Genomic DNA, 18953 nt, shown 5'->3' on the forward strand with positions numbered 1-18953 from the left:
CAGAACCGGAAGCAGGCTCCAGGCTCTGAGCTAGCTGTCAGCACAGAGCCTGACTCGGGTCTCGAACCCACAAACGTGAGATCTGACCTGAGTCGAAGTCGGAGACTTAACCAACTGAGCCACTCAGGCGCCCCGTTTCCATTTTTCTAACAGGCAGTGTGTAAGCATGGTACGTATTGGTGCAAATAGAAGGGTACCCATAGGGGTCCACAGAAAAGTAAACCTCATCACCCCCACCCTTCACCCACCCAGTTCTCTTCCCCAGAGGAAGATAATCGTTCTGGTTTCTTCTGTTCCTCTCAGAGACAGCTGAGGATACAAGCAAAGAACCATTACTGGTATATAAAGAAAATAGATTGTCTTTTCCTTTTCAGACAAATAGAGTGCACCTTACGCTGTTCTCTACTTCTTTGTTCACTTAAAAATGTATCCTGGTTGGAAAATATATGTGTGACCCTTCCCTTCTAATCCCTAAAGAGCTGCTCATTCTTGCTGAGGGCTGCATTGTATCCCTGTGTATGGATGAACCGAAATGTCTTTACCTGTTGGAAAAATTCCTAGGAGTCTAGCCACTTTAAATTCTGATGAATACTGCCAAATTACTCCCTGGAGAAGCTGAACCAACTTACATCCCCACCACGAATGTGAGAGGGCCTGTTTCTCTACAGTCTCACTGACGTGGTAGGTATGTTATTAAAATGCACGGTCACCGGGGCACCTGGGTGGCTCAGTCGGTTAAGCATCCACCTTCAGCTCAGGTCATGATCTCATGGTTGGTGGGTTCAAGCCCTGCATCGGGCTCTGTGCTGACAGGTCGGAGCCTAGAGCCTGCTTGTCTCCCTCTCTCTCTGCCCTCCCCCTGCACATACTCTCTCTTTCTCTCTCTCTCAAAAATAAATTAAAACACTGAAATAAATTGTGTTTAAAGTGCACAGTTGCTGGGTCACCTGGGTGGCTCAGTCGGTTAAGTGTCCGACTTGGGCTCAGGTCGTGATCTCACAGTTTGTGGGTTGGAGCCCTGCATCGGGCTCTGTGCTGACAGCTCAGAGCCTGGAGCCTGCTTCAGATTCTGTGTCTCCCTTTCTCTCTCTGCTCCTTCCCCATTCACATTCTGTCTCTCTCTCTCAAAAATAAATAAATAAAACGTTAAAAACATTTTTTTACATAATGAAATAAAATGCACAGTTGTTAATCTGGCACGTGCAAACCGTGATCTCTTAATCTGCATTTCCTTTTTCAAGGAGTGGTTAGGCATCTTTTAATACATTTAATAGGCATTTGTGTTTTCTTTTTTGTGTGAACGGTCAGTTCATATCTTTTGTTTATTGAGTTGTCTTTTTATGTTATAGTAAGGAGACTTGCAAATGTTAACGGGCCTTGCACAAAATTCTTCCCCAGTTTGACATCTTTGACTTGGCCGCATCCCATGTCGACATTTTAGATTTTTGTACAGTCAAATCGACAGTGTGTGTGTGTGTGTGTGGTGTTTAGTTGGGCCTTCCCCATCCTAAGTTCATATCTGACAAACTTCAACCACTTCTTGAAGAACCTGCTTCCACTACGGTTTCATTCCAAATCATTCTTTAAACAGAGGCAAGAAGGGGCACCTGGGTGGCTCAGTTGGTTAAGCGTCTGACTTCAGCTCAGGTCATGATCTCACGGTTTGTGGGTTCGAGCCCCGTGTCGGGCTCTGTGCTGACAGCTAGCTCTGAGCCTGGAGCCTGCTTCAGATTCTGTGTCTCCCTCTCTCTCTGCCCCTCCCCAACGTGCACTCTGTCTGTCTCTCTCTCTCTCAACAATATGTATAATAAAAAAAGTTTAATAAATAAATAAATAATAAAAGAAGCAGAGGCAGGAGTGGCTTCCTAAGATGCCTAGAAGAAAATCCAAACTCCATACCGCAGCCTCCCAGGCCCCAACCAAGCACCTGACTGGGTGCCCGTCTCATCCCACTGAGGCCGGCCCTCACTGTGCGCTGGCCACACCAGGCCTCAGTTTCCCCAACAAGCAAGTACTTTCCTGCCTCTGACCTTTCACACACACACACCCTCCTCTCCTTCTCCTTGGAATGCTCCGCTCACTGCTTTCCGAGTCTCAGTTTTTGGGTCACAGATTTGACATCACCTAGCCACAGAGACCTCCCGTGCCTACCTTTTCAAAGAAGTGTTCGTGAGATACCCTGCATTAGCCCTTTGTTTCGCTCACAGGACTTTCCATAATCGTAATTACTTTGGTTTTCTGTCACCCACTAGACCGTAAGGTCCACGGGACCGGAAACCAGTGGAGACCATGCCTGTCTGACCACTCTAGTCCCAGAACTGAGCAAAGTAATGGAAGCAAAGCAGACATGCAGTAAATACTGGTGGAAACCATTCTTTTAAGAACTAGCTTTAGGGAGGAAAACTATAAACATGGAGGTAAATTCTTAAATGGAAAAATGTATACTGTGTAAAAGGAGTACAGACATGGGAGCACCAAGTCTGTCTGAGGCAGTCATGGAAGGCTTCATGAGGTAGTGATTTCAAGCCAACAGTCCTGATAGAAAGTAGTATTTCAAGGGGTGCCTGGGTGGCTCAGCCGGATAGGCGTCCGACTTCGGCTAGGGATATGATCTCATGGCTCGTGGGTTCGAGCCCCGCGTTGGTGCCTGCTTCAGATTCTGTGTCTCCTTCTCTCTCTGACCCTCCCCTGCTTGCACTGTCTCTCTCTGTCTCTCAAAAATAAATAAAATAACATAAAAAAAAAATTTTAATTAAAAAAAAGAAAGTAGTATTTCAAGCAGTGGGAATACAATGCGCAAAGCTGAAACCGCACAGCATACTCAGGGAACTACAAATAGTCTAGTTATTAGGACTTTAAAAAATCAAGGGAGTGGGGCACCTGGGTGGCTCAGTCAGTTAAGGGTCCAGCTTCAGCTCAGGTCATGATCCCACGGTTTGTGAGTTTGAGCTGCACATCAGGCTCTATGCTGACAGCTCAGAGCCTGGAGCCTGCTTCGGGTTCTGTGTCTCCCTCCTCTCTCTCTCTCTGCCCCTCCCTCACTTGCTTGTTCTTGTTCTCTCTTGTTTTCTCTCTCTCAAAAATAAACAAACATTTTTTAAAAAGTCTTTAAAGGGGCGCCCGGGTGGCTCAGTCAGTTAAGTGGCCGATTTCAGCTCAGGTCATGATCTCACAGTTCGTGGGTTCAAGCCCCACATCAGGGTCTGTGCTGACATCTCAGAGCCTGGAGCCTGCTTCAGATTCTGTGTCTCCCTCTCTCTCTGCCCCTCCTCTGCTCACACTTTGTGTGTGTCTCTCTCTCAAAAATAAATAAACATTAAAAACATTTTTAGGGGCACCTGGGTGGCTCAGTTGGTTGAGCATTCAGCTTCAGCTCAGGTCATGATCTCACGGTTCATGGGTTCAGGCCCCGCATCGGGCTCTGTGCTGACAGCTAACTCAGAACCTGGAGCCTGCTTCAGATTCTGTGTCTCCCTCTCTCCCTGACCCTCTCCTGTTCATACTGTCTCTCCCTCTCTCCCAAAAATAAATAAAACATTTAAAAATAAAACATTTTTTAAAATCTTTAAAAAAAAAATCAAGGGAGTACTACTGGTCTGACAGATGTGAAAAGACTTGTAAGACTACATTATAAATGACCGTATGGCAAAAATTAGATCATCTAGGTGAAATGGACAAACTCCTAGAACAGCAGAGTAACACAAACAAGCAAACTCACTACAAAAGAAACAAAATCTGAATGGACTATCACATGTAAAGAGATTTAATTAGTAATCAAAACACTGCACAAAGAAAAGCCCAGGACCAGTGGCTTCACTGGTAAGTTCTACTAAAAGTTCAAAGAAGAATTAATATGAATGCTTCACAAACTTTTCAAAAGTGGAAGAAACACTTCCAAACTCATCATATGCAGCCAGTATTACTCTGATGCCAAAACCAGGCAAAACCACAACAGCAAACCAGAGATCAACATTGCTTAAGAATACACAGGCAAGGGGCGCCTAGGTGGCTCAGTCGGTTAAGTGTCCGACTTCAGCTCAGGTCACAATCTTAGGGTTCATGGGTTCGAGTCCCGCATCAGGCTCTGTGCTGACAGCTCAGAGCCTGGAGCCTGCTTTGGATTCTGGGTTTCCCTCTCTCTCTGCTCCTCCTCTGTTCATGTTCTCTCTCTCTCTCAAAATAAATAAACATTAAAAAAATTAAAAAAGAATACACAGGCGAAAATCCTCAAGTGAAAATATGTACTAGCAAACTGAATCCAGCAATATATAAAAAAGGTTATATAACATGACAAAGGGGACTTTATCCCACAAAATCAAGACTAGTGCAACATATAAAAAAATTTAACCAAAGCAATACATCATAGTAATAGAATAAAAGAGAAAAAACCCACATGATCATCTCAATAGGCCCAAAATAAAAGCATTTGACAAAATTCAAAATGTTTTTAATATACTAGGAATAGAAGGGAACCTCCTCCACCTGATAAAATGCATCTATGAAAACCCCACAATTACCAAGCTACATAAACTAGTACCATACTTAATGGTGAAAGACTGAGAGGTTCCCCTCCTAAGATCAGAGAAAAGACCAGGATCCTCTCAACACTACTACTCAACACTGCACGAAGTCAAGCCAGAGCAACTAGACAAGAAAAAGAAATAAAAGGCATCCAGATGGGAAGGGAAAAAGCCAAACCGTCTCTATTTGCAGATGACATGATCTTACACAGAGAAACCCTTCCAGACGCACAGTTAGAGCTAACAAATTAAGCAAGGTCGCCGGATACAAGATCAATATATAAAAATTAATGGTAGTCCCATATACTAAAAATGAATGAGGGGCACCTGGGTAGCTCAGTCAGTTAAGCGTCCGGCTTCGGCTCAGGTCATGATCTCACAGTTCGTGGGTTCGAGCCCCATGTCAGGCTCTGTGCTGACAGCCAGCTCAGAGCCTGGAGCCTGCTTCAGATTCTGTGTCTCCCTCTCTCTCTGACCCTCCCCTGCTCATGCTGTCTCTCTCTGTCTCTCAAAAATAAAAAAAAAAAAAACAGAAAAAAAATTTTTTAAATGAATGATAGAAAATAAAGTTAAGAAAACAATTCCAGTTCCAATAGCATCAAAAAGAACAAAAGACTTAGGAATAATTTAACAAATTAAGTGCAAGACTTGTGCACTGACAACTATAAAACATTGCTGAAAGAAACTAAAGAACACTGAAGTAAACGGAATAACATTCCGTGTTTGTGGACTGAAGACTTAACAGCATAAAGATCGTGATACTCCCTAAATGAACCTACAGCTTCAACATAATCCCTATCAACATCCAAGCTGGCTTTTTATTTTCAGAGATTGACAAGCTGATCCTAAAATTCACAAGGAATTGCAAGGAACCTAGAATAGCCAAGACAATCTCAGGAACCATGGGATCATGGCCTGAGCCAAAATCAAGAGTCGGATCCTTAACCAACTGAGCCCACCAGGCACCCCTGATTTTTGACAAGGGTGCCAAGACTATTCAAAGGAGAAAGAACATTCTTTCTTTCAATCAGTGGTACAGGACAACCAGATAGCCACATGTAAAAGGATGAATTAATTGATTGATTGATATTTTATTCAAGTTAGTTAACATACAGTGCAGTCTTAGCTTGAGGAGTAGAATCCAGTGACTCATCTCTTACATATGACACCCCGTGCTCATCCCAAAAAGTGCCCTCCTTAATGCCTGTCACCCATTCAACTCCACCCACCCTCCCCCTCTCCAACAACTCTTAGTTTGCTCTCTGTATTTAAGAGTCTCTTATGAATTTATAAGATCCTTACCTCAGGCCATCTAAGAAAATTAACTCAAAATGAATGAAAGGTTTAAGTGTAAAATCTAAAACTATAAAGGGGCACCTGGGTGACTCACTTGGTTAAGCACCCAACTCTTGATTTTGGCTCAGGCCATGATCTCACAGTTTGTGAGACCAAGCCCCATATCAGACTCTGCACTGACAGCATGGAGTCTGCTTGGGATTCTCTCTCTCTCCCTCTCTCCCTGCACCCCCCTCTCTCACAAAATACATAAATAAATATTTTTTTGAAAAGAACTAAAACTATAAACTCCTAGAAGAAAATGTAGGCATAAACTTTCAAGACCTTGAATTAGGCAACGGTTTCTTAGACATCTTAAAGCACAAGCAATCAAAGAGAAAATAAATAGGACTTGATTAAAATGAATATCAACAAGACAGTGTAAAGATAATCCACAGAATGGGAGAAAATATTTGCAAATTATTTATATATGAGGCCAGTACCCATAATATATAAAGAATTCTTACAACCCAACCATTAAAAAGACAAATATACCAATTAAAAATGGGCAAAAAATCTGAATAGACATTTCTCCAAAGAAGATCTCCAAATGACCAAAAAGTACCTGAAAAAGCTACTCAACATTGTTAGCCAGCAGGGAGATACCATTTCATGCACAGGAGGATAGCCATAATCAAAAACATAGGGGCGTCTGGGTGGCTCTGGGTGACTCCGTCAGTTAAGTGTCTGACTCTTGATTTCAGCTCAGGTCATGGTCTCAAAGTCGTGGAGACTGAGCTCCACGATGACCAAGAATCCTGCTTAAGATTCTCTCCCTCTACCCCTCCTCCACTTGCACGCGCACACACTCTCACAAAAATCAAAAACAAAAACAAGACAGACAATAACAATTATTGGTGAGAATGTGGAGAAACTGGAGCCATCATACATCGATGGTGAGAATGCAACCACTTTTGAAAAACACTATACCAGGGGTGTCTGGGTGGCTCAGGCAGTTAAGCGTCCAACTTTGGCTCGGGTCACGATCTTGCAGTTTGTGGGTTTGAGCCCCGCATCGGGCTCTGTGCTTGACAGCTAGCTCAGAGCCTGGAGCTTGTCTTTGTATTCTGTATCTCCCTCTCTCTCTGACCCTCCCCTGCTCGTGCTCTCTCTCTGTCTCTCAAAAATAAATAAAAAAACATTAAAAATGTAAATTAAAAAAAAAAGGGAAAACAGCTCTTCAAAAGCTTAAATACAGGCTTACCATATGACCCAGCAATTCATAAGTATACACCCACGAGAACCAAAAACATGTTCTCACAAAATCTTTCACACACGTTTATGGCAACATTACCCATAATAGTAAAAAAACAACAACAACAAAAACCAGCCCAAATGCCCATCGACTGATGAACAGATAAACAACATGTGGTATGTCCACACAATGGAATGTCAGTCAGCCTTAAAAAGGAGAAAGTACTGAGTCAGTCATTCTATATCATGGATGAACCTTGAAAACATGCTAAATGAAAGATATGAGACATAAAAAGCTACAATGTTTATGGTTCCTTTTTTAAAAAAAATTTTTTTAATGTTTATTTTTGAGAGAGAGAGAAAGAGACAGAGTGCAAGCAGGGGTGGGGCAGAGAGGGGGGGACACAGAATCTGAAGCGGGCTCTGTGCGACCAGCAGAGAGCCCGATGCGGAGCTCGAACCCACGAACCTCGAGATTGTGACCCAAGCTGAAGTTGGTCGACGGAGCCACCCAGGTGCCCCGGCAATAGGACTTAAACATAACAAAACGAACTCCCCTGGACGGTGCTAGCAACAGCCAGGGCAGAGAGCACCATGTGAAGGTGTGTACGAAGGGTCAAGGCTGACGAATAGAGGACGTGCATCTTTAACTACGCTCCATATTGCCAAGAGTGCTTTCTAAAGTCACTGTAACTATTTATAGTCCTTCTGGTACTGTAGAGACTCCTAGTTGCTCTTTGACAATTCATGGGTCTTATTTTCCCAGTTGAAGGATAAGGAAACTGGGGCCCAGAAAGCTTAAGTGACTGGCCCAAAGTCACGTAGTGGTGCTGCTTGGGGTAGTGCTCCACGGGCTGTGCTCTCCACCATCTTTAACATTCCATTCTCTTCCAAGCATTGCTTGTGTCGAATGTGCTCCAATTCGCTGACATTGTGCGACTAGGGCCCTAGGAAAATTTTGGGTTCCGTGTACCACTTCTGGTTCCTACCAGGACTGTAAATCCAACCTCAGACTGAAGGGAGAGATTCGCCATACCAGTGACTTCTAGAATCCCAGAGTCAGCGGATCTCATAAGCCTGAGCTTTCAAACCACAGGATTTCAAATAAAAGGGACTGTATACTTCTCAATGCATTAACCTTCCAATACCAATGACAAATGATACAAGTTTATAAAAGTATCTATCCCTAACGATGTGCCAAGAGTCAGGCAAGACGTACTAAGTAAGGGTTTGGAAGTATGAGGCAGGATTCTTGCTCTCAAAAGGTTCATCCTGATATGGAGACAAGGTATTTGACTGGTATAATGATGTGTGATTAATATGAGCTAGCTAGCGGGACTATCTGACCTTGGCTTTCTTTCCTACCCTTAATCTCTAGGAATATGGGAGGGAGGGAAGGCCGAGAACAAAACTACACACGACATCCTCCCTGGCCGCGGCAGTCTCTGAGATGGCCCCCAAGGATCCCTGCACCCTGGTATTGACACGGGGTACGGTCCCCTCCCAAACTGAACAGGGCTGACCTATAGTCTCAATAGAACACTGCAGAAGTGATGGTGACCTCTTTTATTATTTTAAATGTTTATTTAAAGTGTGGTTGGCACACAGGGGAGGGGCAGACAGTAGGAGACAGAGTCCGAAGCGGGCTCCAGGCTCCGAGCTGTCAGCACAGAGCGTGATGTGGGGCTCAAACCCACGAACTGTGAGATCATGACCTGAGCTGAGGCTGGATGCTTAACTGATTGAGCCACCCAGGCGCCCCAAAATGATGGTGACTTCTGAGTCTTGGTCATAGAAGATATTATGGCTTACCCCCTGCTCTCGCTTGGATTACTGATGCGGTGGAAAGCCAGCTGCCACATCGCAAGGATATTCAAGAGCCTTCTGGAAGATCCCTGTGGGGAGGGTCCTCCCCAGCAGCACTCAGCAGCAAACCACATGAGTGAGCAACCTTGGAAGTGGGACCTAAAGCCCCAAGCAAGACTTCAAATGACTGTGCCCATGGTCGACTGCCTAACTGCAGCCTCATGAAGAAACAGGGACCACGCACCTAAACAAACTGCTGTTGAATTCCCAACCAAGAGAAGCTAGAGGAGGTGGTAAATGTTGCTTAAAAAAAAAAAAATCAAAGGGACACCTGGCCAGCTTGGTCGGTAGCGCGTGAAACTCTTGATCTCTGGGTCCTGGGCATAGAGCTTACTTAAAAAAAAAAAGAAGAAAAATAACCAAGGAACACCAGGGCAGGCCAAGGCCAGATCACAGACAGCCTTCAAGCTTGGATTTGATTCGGCTAACCACAATTTCTAAGACTATACTCCGCCATGAACCCTAAACGAAACAGGACATGGGGAGGGGCAGAGTCCTTAACAGGTTGGGCTCAACCCTTCTTCAATCACAGCAGCTTCCTGCTTATGTATACTTCTGGGCGAAATTTTCCCTTGAAGAGAGGACTCATGGTCGAGGACAGTTTGGAAGCACTGCAATAGGCGATAAAGAGTCACTGAAAGATCTGTGGCAGGAGACCAGTGGAATGTACGGTTGAGGCCACTCGGGGAATAGATGACAGACAGGGGGAGAGCAAAACCAGAGGCAAAAAGACCAGGTGAGAAGCCACTTCACCAGCCCAAGCGAGCAAGGCAGGTACGGGAATGACAGCACTGCAGCAGGGCTAAACCGCAGGAGAGACTGGAAGGTAAATCGGCAGGACATGGTGAGCGACAAGATGTGTACAAGGACTGCTGGGTTTGGGGACAGAGGAGACAAAGGGAGGTGCCCAGATTCTGGCCTGGGCCACTGCGTGAATGGGTGTATCATCGTAGAAGGAGGGAAAGGAAGGAAGTGTATTTGGCTGACAGTTAGAGACCTGTCCGCAGTGGCATCGACACAATGGTGTGTTCTCATGTAAAAGGAGTCCAGAGGAAGGTGACTCCTGGCAGTGACGGGCACCGGAGGATGGTGACAACGAAAGCTCTGTGATTCTCCAGGCCTTTCCCTCCCAGGCCCAGAATGGCTGCTGGTGCTCCAGGCATCACATCCATTTTCCCAAAGAGCAGAAAGGAATTAAGAATAGAAGAGTAAAAAGGCCTTTCCTTGGAAGCCACACCCAACAATGTCTACCTCTATCCCTCTTATTTGCAAGAGTGATGTCGTATTCAGAATCTTAAAAGTTTTTTTTTGCAGGGGACAGGGTTTAGAATATACACCCTAACTTTGCAGACACTACCATACACGCAAGTATGAAAGAAGCGTGTTGTGGTGGTGCCAAGTCAGCCAATCTGCAGTATTTTCCAGATTGAAGAAATGAGGAGTGTGACCTCCGTCGTGCTCAACGTGAGACAGCACGACAGGTGAAGAGGTAGGCGGGACAGTGAGGCACACAGTTCTGGGCATGGGAGAGAAATGTAGGCAGATGTAGATTCGGTGCAGGGTAGCTGATGTCATGGAAGGTGGTGAGACTGTCCGAGGAGAGAACAAAGGGGAGGTCAGAGCCCTGGGGAATGCCAACTTGGAAGGGCAGGCGGAGGAAGAATGCAGAAGACTGACAATGCCAAGGAAGTAGGAGGATCTGGAATAGAACATTCCAGGGAGGCTCAGTCAGCAGAGAACCGACAGGAGAGCACTGCGTTCGCACCTGAGGGAGTGGCGGAGGAGGCGAAGGGACAACTAGGGAACAACAGTGGGAAAGGCGAGGAAATGGAGAATGGGAGACTTGGAGGCAGACAGTGATAGGCCCCATGCCATACGGTGGCCAGACTGCCACGGTCTCAGCAACCGGTGCTATCACCCCCAGCTGGCTGGAGAAGGCAGACCGGAACCCCGCCCTGGCCAACGGGGGAGCACGCCAGAGTGGGCCATGGGAAAGACTGCTGATGATCGAAGCGGCACTGTGTCAACCCAGGGGGAAGGTGACCACACCTTGTTGGTAAAGTCGAAGGACTCTCTGGCCACTGCCTGGCTAGACCCGCAGCTGGCTGGCTTCCAGGACCAGCCTGACTGGACGCTGGGGTTTCTACTTCAGCCTAAGGCCATCCTCAGAGGCGACAGCATCTACCTTTTAGTGCCTTAGGGGCCTGTGGCCAGGCTGCGTTGTTGGATCACTTTCTGTATTAACTAAGTAACAGATGTTCGATATATATGATATAGAGTACTATGATATGTCACTGCGTGGAATTACGATATATATAATAGATACATAAGAAATATCTTGGTGATCTTTAGGACAGTCAGTTGGCCATTTTCAAAATCAGAAAGATAAATAAAGGTTAACAGAGGGAGAAAACACACAAGACAATGGATTCGCTTGGGACAGGGCGTCTTCCTTGTAAAACCTCCTATACAACATAGTGGAATGTTTTTCCCCAATGTTTCCTGAAGGGCCTAGCTTTGTAGATTTCATCAATTTTGTAATCTGGTTGTATTATTGGCCTCGAGCTGTATCTTGTATATAACTAATTTTCTCTTCAGCTACAGCATTTTATCTTATTTTTTTAACACTTATTCAATTTTGAGACAGACAGAGTATGAGCAGGGGAGGAGCAGAGAGAGGAGGAGACGGAATCCGAAGCAGCCTCTAGGCTCCAAGCTGTCAGTAGAGCCCAACACAGGGCTCCAACTCAGGAACCGTGAGATCATGACCTGAGCCGAAGTCAGACACTTAACCGACTGAGCCCCCCAGGCCCTCCCAGCGACACCATTTGAGAAGCCCAGTTGTCACAATGGGGCTTGATGCCTGCTTTGCTACCAAATGTCACCTGGCATTATTTCCCTTTCTCTTCATTAGTATGGGCTGACAGCAGCTTGGTTTCTTAAATTAACATAGCAAGATGTCAGCCTGTCGTCTCTCCCAGTTTAACACTAGAATACAAGCCCCGTACAGGCAGGGTCCTTTGATTGTTTACTAGTCGTACTGGGTCAGATGGACCTCTTAAAGAGTCATGTCCTTCCAGGAACCTCAAAGTGTGACCTTATTTGGAAAGAGGGTCGTTGCAGATATAATTAGTTACGATGAGCTAATGCAGATGGGTAGGATGTGCCTTAATCCAATATGACTGGTGTCCCTATAAAAAGAAGAGAAGAAAAACAGAGATGGAGACCCAGAGAGAGGACCACGTGATGCTACAGAGACTGAAGTGTCACATCTACAAGCCAAGAAGTGCCGCGGACCGGCGGCAAGCACCGGAAGGTGGGAAGGGCCAAGGAAGAATCCTGCCCTCAAACGCACAGAGAGACCATGGCCCGGCCAATGTGTTCGTTTCAGACTTCTGCGACTCAGAAGAAATGTGAGGCAATTGCTGTCGTTCCAAGCCACCTGGTTTGTGGCACTTTGTTCCAGCAGCCCTACCTAGCAAACGAATACAGCAGTACACCCCAGGTTTCTAGGCCAGTGCCTGCCACGCAGTGGGAGCCCAGTAAATGAAATACATGTGAAGGGACATATGGACTTACTAATTCCCTACGACTGACCTCTCTGTGGTATCAGGCACCTGTTGACGGCCACCATCCTGATATACACACTCCCTGATGCCTTCTCCTCTCTTGCTTTGCACATCACCAGGTCCCAATTATTTTGTCTGCTTTTTTTTAAATGTATTTATTTTGAGAGAGAGAGCACGCATGCATGCGTGCATGCAAGTGGGGGAGGGGCAGAGAGAAAGGGAAACAGAATCCCAAGCAGGCTCCGTGCTGACAGCGCAGAGCCTGACGTGGAGCTTGCACTCATGAACCGTGAAATCATGAGCTGAGCAGAAACCAAGAGTCAGACACTTAACCAACTGAGCTACCCAGGTGCCCCCTGTCTGCTTTTGATTTTTATTTATTTTTGAAAGAGAGAGAGAGAGCACAAGTGAGCAAGGGGCAGAGAGAGAGGGCAAGAGAGAATCCCACATGGTACAGAAAAAGAGGGAGAGAGTGCAGAGCCCGGAGCAGGGCTCAAGCTCACCTGAAGAGGGGCTCGAGCTCATCTGATGTGGGGGGCTCGAACTCCCAAACCACGAGATCATGACCTCAGCCAAAACTAGATTTAACCAACTGAGCCACCCAGGTGCCCCCCTGTCTGCTATTTAATTTTTTTTCATGTTTATTTTTGAAAGAGACAGAGACAGAGCCTGAGCAGGGGAGGGGCAGAGAGAGAGAGGGACACACAGAATCTGAAGCAGGCTCTAGGCTCCGAGCTGTCAGCACAGAGCCTGACGCAGGGCTCAAACCCATAAACCGAGAGATCATGACCTGCGCCAAAGTCAGATGCTTAACCCACTGAGCCACCCGGCCACCTCCCACCCCCGTCTGCTTTTTAAGCATGTTTCCCAGGATTGTGTCTGCAGTCCTCCCTCTCCTTGCTCCGCGCCCCATGGAATGCTAGCCCTTCCCAGGTTTCAATTCCCCATCTCAGCCAAAGACCCCCAAATCCAAAACGGATCTATGTCAGCCCCCTGCTTCAAAAGAGCTCGCCACTACCGACAGGTCTGGTCCAAATGTGCCTACTTCAGCATTCGGCTTGGTCCCCACCCCTAGGATGCATGAAGCCCTTCCTCTAAAGCAACCTGGGCCACAATCACCAAGGACCGTTCAAATTTCCCACCACACCATATGTGATGCTTTCAACGGCCCCCACACATCCCCCCCCACCTGGGATGCTCCTCAATGCCCTCATCTAGTTGGTGAAATCCTGGTTCAAGGACACACACAAATGCCGTCATCTTTTGGGGCCTTTCCCCCGTAATCACCCTTCATAAGGGCCCACTCCCATCTGTTTTTCCGTAGCCTTTTGTTCACCACTGGCATTTTGTCCTTTCATTACCGTTTAATGGTAAGGGCAGTCCCTTATCCATCTTCACAGAGCCCGTCCCCTGCTCTGTGCCCGGCCCATGGCATGCTCCAAGAGATTACAGGTTGAATGAACTCATTCTACTTGCAAAAATCCCCCCAAATTACAGTATCGAATGACAGTAGGAGCACATATCTGCAGCGTTTCCACAGAGCACAGCGAAGATCTTGGCTGTGTTCACAGAAGTGAGAGAGCCGACGCAGCTGTTGAAGGGTAGGCCCACGGGATGACCTGTTTGGTCCTCAGAACCAGACGGCGGCACAGTAAGGAAATCCTAGATGGGCAGGATCCACCTCTTACCTCCGAAGGTACGTCGTCTCCTCATCCTCCGTGTTACAAAACTTGTGGGCGTGTTTGGCAGCATCGATCACACGGGACCGATCCCGGGGCCTCATAGGCAATTTCTCCAACTGACAGTCTGCAGAAATGGAGAAATATTCCGTCACTGGAGCCACTGAGAAATACCATGAGGCGACCGACCACAAGTTTTCGGTGGAGCCCTTAGCACAGGAATGTTTTACCATAATCACTCTGCTTATTGATGCCTAGAACTGAATTCCCCAACAGAAGAAATGACCTGGGTTCAGAACATCTGCAGCTCCATTGCCATCCTGGTGATCTTTGGCAAACTGCTTCCTTTTGGGTTTTGTCCCCCCTTATCTGAAGGATGAGTAGATTATATTATCTCAAACGCCCTTCCCAGCACTGCAGAAACGCTTGAGCGTTTCTGAGATCGGGGTACACTCGGTTGGTGTTACCATGCAGGAGAATCAGGGGAGACAATCGAGGGTCCTGAACTGATTTGGAGGAAGGCCCTGGGAAGGCTGGATCCGTGCTTACAAAAGGAGAGACAGGGTAGTATGTAAATTGAGTACCTAAAGGGTCAAAGAGAAGACAAGTGGTGGCAGTGAGAGATTAATGGAGGAGGGGGCGGGGGAGTCACAGAACACCAGGCAGTTTGCATGCCATTAATCTTCACAAGGACCTGCTGGGGTAGACATTTCATATTCCGAATTCAGAGCTTCAAGGTGAGGGAATGGAGGCTGACCAAGGGCAAGAGATGTGCCACGCATTTACAGAGGAGAACCAGTATTCAGGCTCAACTCTAGGTGATCAAAAGAGAATTCATTTATTCAATGAGTAGGCGAGGGCCCTCAATGTACCAGGTGCCGTTCAAACGCGGTGCTGGGGATTCAGCAAAGACCAGAGCAAAGTCCCTGCCCTGATGACGTTCACATTCCAGTGGAGGAGGCAGAAAGTTTAAAAATAAGAACTATATGATATGACCTTGGATAATGATAAACTGCCAATAAAAAAAGCTGGCAGGCTATTTAGAGGGCGGACAGTGATCTCGGATAGTGATAAGTGCTACCAAGAAAAGTCAGGCAGAGTGAGAAGGACGAGTGACAAGGGAGCTACTTTAGATAGCTAAGGAAGAGCTTTCTTGTTTTTAAGTTTATTTATTTTTGAGAGAGACAGAGACAGAGAGTGAGCAGGGGAGGGGGGGAGGGAGGGAGGGAGAGAGAGAGAGAGGGAGAGAGAGAGGGAGAGAGGGAGAGAGAGAGGGAGAGAGAGAGAGAGAGAGAGAGAGAGAGAGAGAGAGAGAGACAACAAATCCAAAGCAGGCTCCAGGCTGTCAGCACAGAGCCCTACATGGGACCCCACTAACCCTGAGATCATGACCTGAGCAAGCCTCAGGTACTTAACTGTCAGAGCCACCCAGGCGCTCCAGGGGTGAAGAGTTTTCTAATAGAGACATTTCAGCAGAGACCTCAATGAAATAAGAAAACCCCTAGGAAAGAGTGCTCCAGGCAGAAAAAAATGCCAATGCCCAAGGCTCTGGGGGGCAGAACGTTTTGACAGGATGAAGAAAAATGAAAAAGGCCACTGTTGCTGCAGTGTGGGGAGCAAGGGGAGAGAAGTAGGGGATCAGGTCTGAGAGGTAGTTGAGGACCTTATCGTGCAGGCTCTAGGTATGGACTTTGGTTTTACTCTCGGTTTTATAATAAAAAAGAGCCGTCTGGAACAGGACCCTGGCCACTGTGTGGGAAAAAGACTCCTGGAGACAAAGAGTGGAGCGTAAAAGACTCTCGTGGCGGTTCCAGGTGAGGGACGATGATGGCATGGACCAGAGTGGCAGAAACAGAAGTGGTAAGAAGCAGTGAGGTTCTGGATAGATTTTCAAGGAAGCCCTGGCAGAGCGTGTTGATGGGTTGTATGGATCGAAGGTATGAGAAAGAGACAAGTCAAGAATGATTCTGAGATTCTGGGTGAATGGGGGAGAGTGGAAAGTAGGGGATCAGGAAGTCAATTGGAACATGATCTCCTTGAAAGACCCACCAGACATCCAAGTGGAGATAAGCAGTAGGCAGCTGGGGTTGGAGGGGACATATGGGGGAAAGATGAACATTTGGGAGCCGTCAGCAGAGAGACAGTATTTAAAGCTTCGGAATGGTTGAGATCGCTAAGGGAGTGAGCACAGATTGAAAGTAGGTAACAGGACTGAGCCCTAGGGCCTTTCGATGCCTAACAACCAGAGTCGGAAAAAGGAGCTAGACACTGACAAGGGGCAAAATCGAGGTAGGAGGAAAATCGGGAGATTGTGGAGTCTTGGAAGCAAATGAAAAAAAGTGGTTTGGGGTTTTTTGGGGGGGTGTTTTTTTGGTTTTTTGGTGTGGTTTTTTTTTTTTTTTTTTGAGAGGAAGGGGAGAGAGAAAGAATCCCAGGCAGGCTCAGCACTGTCACTGCAGTACCCCATGTGGGGCTCAAACTCACAAGCCATGAGATTATGACCTGAGCCATAGTAAGAGGCTTCACTGACTGAGCCACCCAGGCGCCTAGAAAAAAAGTGTTAGGAAGGATGGAACCAGCATCTCTGTCCAATGACACTAAGATGTGGACCCAGATGAGCACTTAAAACTGACCACTGGGACCAGTAACCCGTTCAGTTACTGACCTTGACAAATTTACGGTTTCGATGGTGGGGTGGGACGGAAAGCCCGCCTGAAGGTAGAGCCACAGGAATAGGAATGGAAAGTGAGGATGCAGAGAGAGCCAATATAGGCAGCTTTTTTTTTTTTTTAAGAAGTCTTGCTATAAAAGAAGCAAAAAAATGAGCCTACGGCCGGAAGAGGACGGAGCATCACGGGAGGATTTTATTCCAGCTTCAGATAAGAGCTAGAAGAGCATCCTCGTACCCAGCAGGAGGGTGACGAAGTTTCTGGAGGCGGGAATGGGGGGAGAGGGAGATAATAAACAGTTTATTTTTCCTGAAGAAGAAATTTACGTTTGAGGGAAGCCTGGATAACATTCACAAGGTTAACAGTGAACAGAGAAGCTATCCTGGAGCAGGGCAGGGACGGCTGGCGAGGATTTCTATGGAGCAGGAGACGCGCCTCCGAGATCGCAGCCCCACGGCCCGCTCCCTCCAGAACCCGAAGTTTCCCGTCTGGCAGACGCCGCCCGGTTCCCGACCACTCACCCAGCACCAAGACCATCTGGCCACACAAACAGTAGTAGACGTGGAGGGGCTTCTCGCCGTCGTCATACTCCTCCCGATCCCGGGTGTCGGAGCAGACTACAGACCGGGACACTACTTTAGGCATAGTTGGGAAGCCCCGCACCAAACCGCTGACCAAAAAAGAAAAAAAAAAGAATCCGGGTCGCGCCGAAATGACGTCACAGACGTGCCTCGAGCCTTTTCCCAGCCAGAAGGTTGGTCACGTGTCCGTAACAGTCGCGTGGACTTCCGGGTGGTTCCATTCGGCCAGGATGCGGGGGGGAGGGCTTCCTGAAGCGCTCAGAGCCTCCTTTGCCTTGGCCTGAGCTAGCTGGGACTTCTTTGCTAGGGACAGTCTCGATACTGCTGAAGTTAAATCGTGTATATTTCTGTATAGTGTGTACATGCAGATATATAAAGCCAGAGAGAACAAAGAACTATATGTACACAGTATAGGCATCCTACAGATTTAAGGTGTGCCTCTAAATATGATTTTGATTTTACAGTTTTTTAATATTTTTATTTATTTTTGAGAGAGAGAGAGAGAGAGAGAGAGAGAGAGAGAGAGAGACAGCGTGAGCAGGGGTGGGTCAGAGAGAGAGAGGGAGACACAGAATTCGAAGACAGGCTCCAGGCTCTGAGCTAGCTGTCAGTACAGAGCCTGACACGGGGCTCGAACCCATGAACCAGGAGATTATGACCTGAGCTGAAGTCGGACGCTTAAACGACTGAGCCACCCGGGCGCCCCTGATTTTGATTTTAATGGCTATATACAGGATGAGAACCTAATGAAATAGAGGTATTTTTTTAATGTGAGCTATATTTCGTGTAATACAAAATTCAGCCCTTAAAAGGTGTATAATGCAATGGTTTTTAGTATATTTACAAAGGCGTGCAACCACCAGCACCAATTCCAGAATATTTTCATCATTTCCAAAAAAAATCCCGTATCATGAGCAGTCACTCCCCACCTTTTCCCAGTCCCTGGCAACCAGTAATCTACTTTCTGTCTCTGTGGATTTGCCTCTTCTTGATGTTGCATAGGAATGAAATCATACAGCATGTGGCTGTTGGTGTCTGGCTTCTTTCACTTAGAATGTTTTCGAGGTTCATCCAATGTTGTAGCATGAATGGGTAAAAAGTAGTAATGAGTCAGTAAAAAATAACTTCATTTTTTTTATGGATGAATATCCTGTGGAATGGCTATACCACATTCGGTTGGTATATTCAGCCATTGATGAACAGTTGGGTTGTTCCCACTTTTTGGATATAATGACTAATGCTACTAAGAACATCGGTGTACAAGTTGTAAGGGCGGATGGGTTTTTCTTAATAGTTTATTGTCAAATTGGTTTCCATATAACACCCAGTGCTCTTCCCCACAAGGGCCCTCCTCCATTACCATCACCCCCTTCCCCTCCCCCTTCAGCCCTTGGTTCATTTTCAGTATTCAATAGTCTCTCACGTTTTGCATCCTTCTCTCCCTCCAACTCTCTTTCCCCATTCCCCTCCCTATGGTACTCCATTAGGTTTCTCCTGTTAGACCTATGAGTGCAAACATACGGTATCTGTCCTTCTCCGC

General features: G+C 46.7%; 1 protein-coding gene across 1 annotated transcript in view; it reads right to left on the reverse strand.

The window, feature by feature from the left end:
* The window catches only part of CXHXorf56 (chromosome X CXorf56 homolog), a 27033-nt gene extending 9505 nt beyond the window's left edge, over positions 1-17528 (reverse strand). The window contains exons 1-2 of the mRNA XM_029930808.1: positions 17354-17528; positions 14173-14290 (exon numbers count right to left, since the gene is read on the reverse strand). Coding sequence (XP_029786668.1) covers positions 14173-14290; positions 17354-17477 — 242 coding nt within the window. The 5' untranslated portion in view covers positions 17478-17528. The remainder of the gene's footprint in view (positions 1-14172; positions 14291-17353) is intronic.
* Between the last annotated feature and the right edge of the window lie 1425 nt (positions 17529-18953).

Source organism: Suricata suricatta, chromosome X (assembly GCF_006229205.1).
Source record: "Suricata suricatta isolate VVHF042 chromosome X, meerkat_22Aug2017_6uvM2_HiC, whole genome shotgun sequence".
NCBI classification, from domain to species: Eukaryota; Metazoa; Chordata; class Mammalia; order Carnivora; family Herpestidae; genus Suricata; species Suricata suricatta.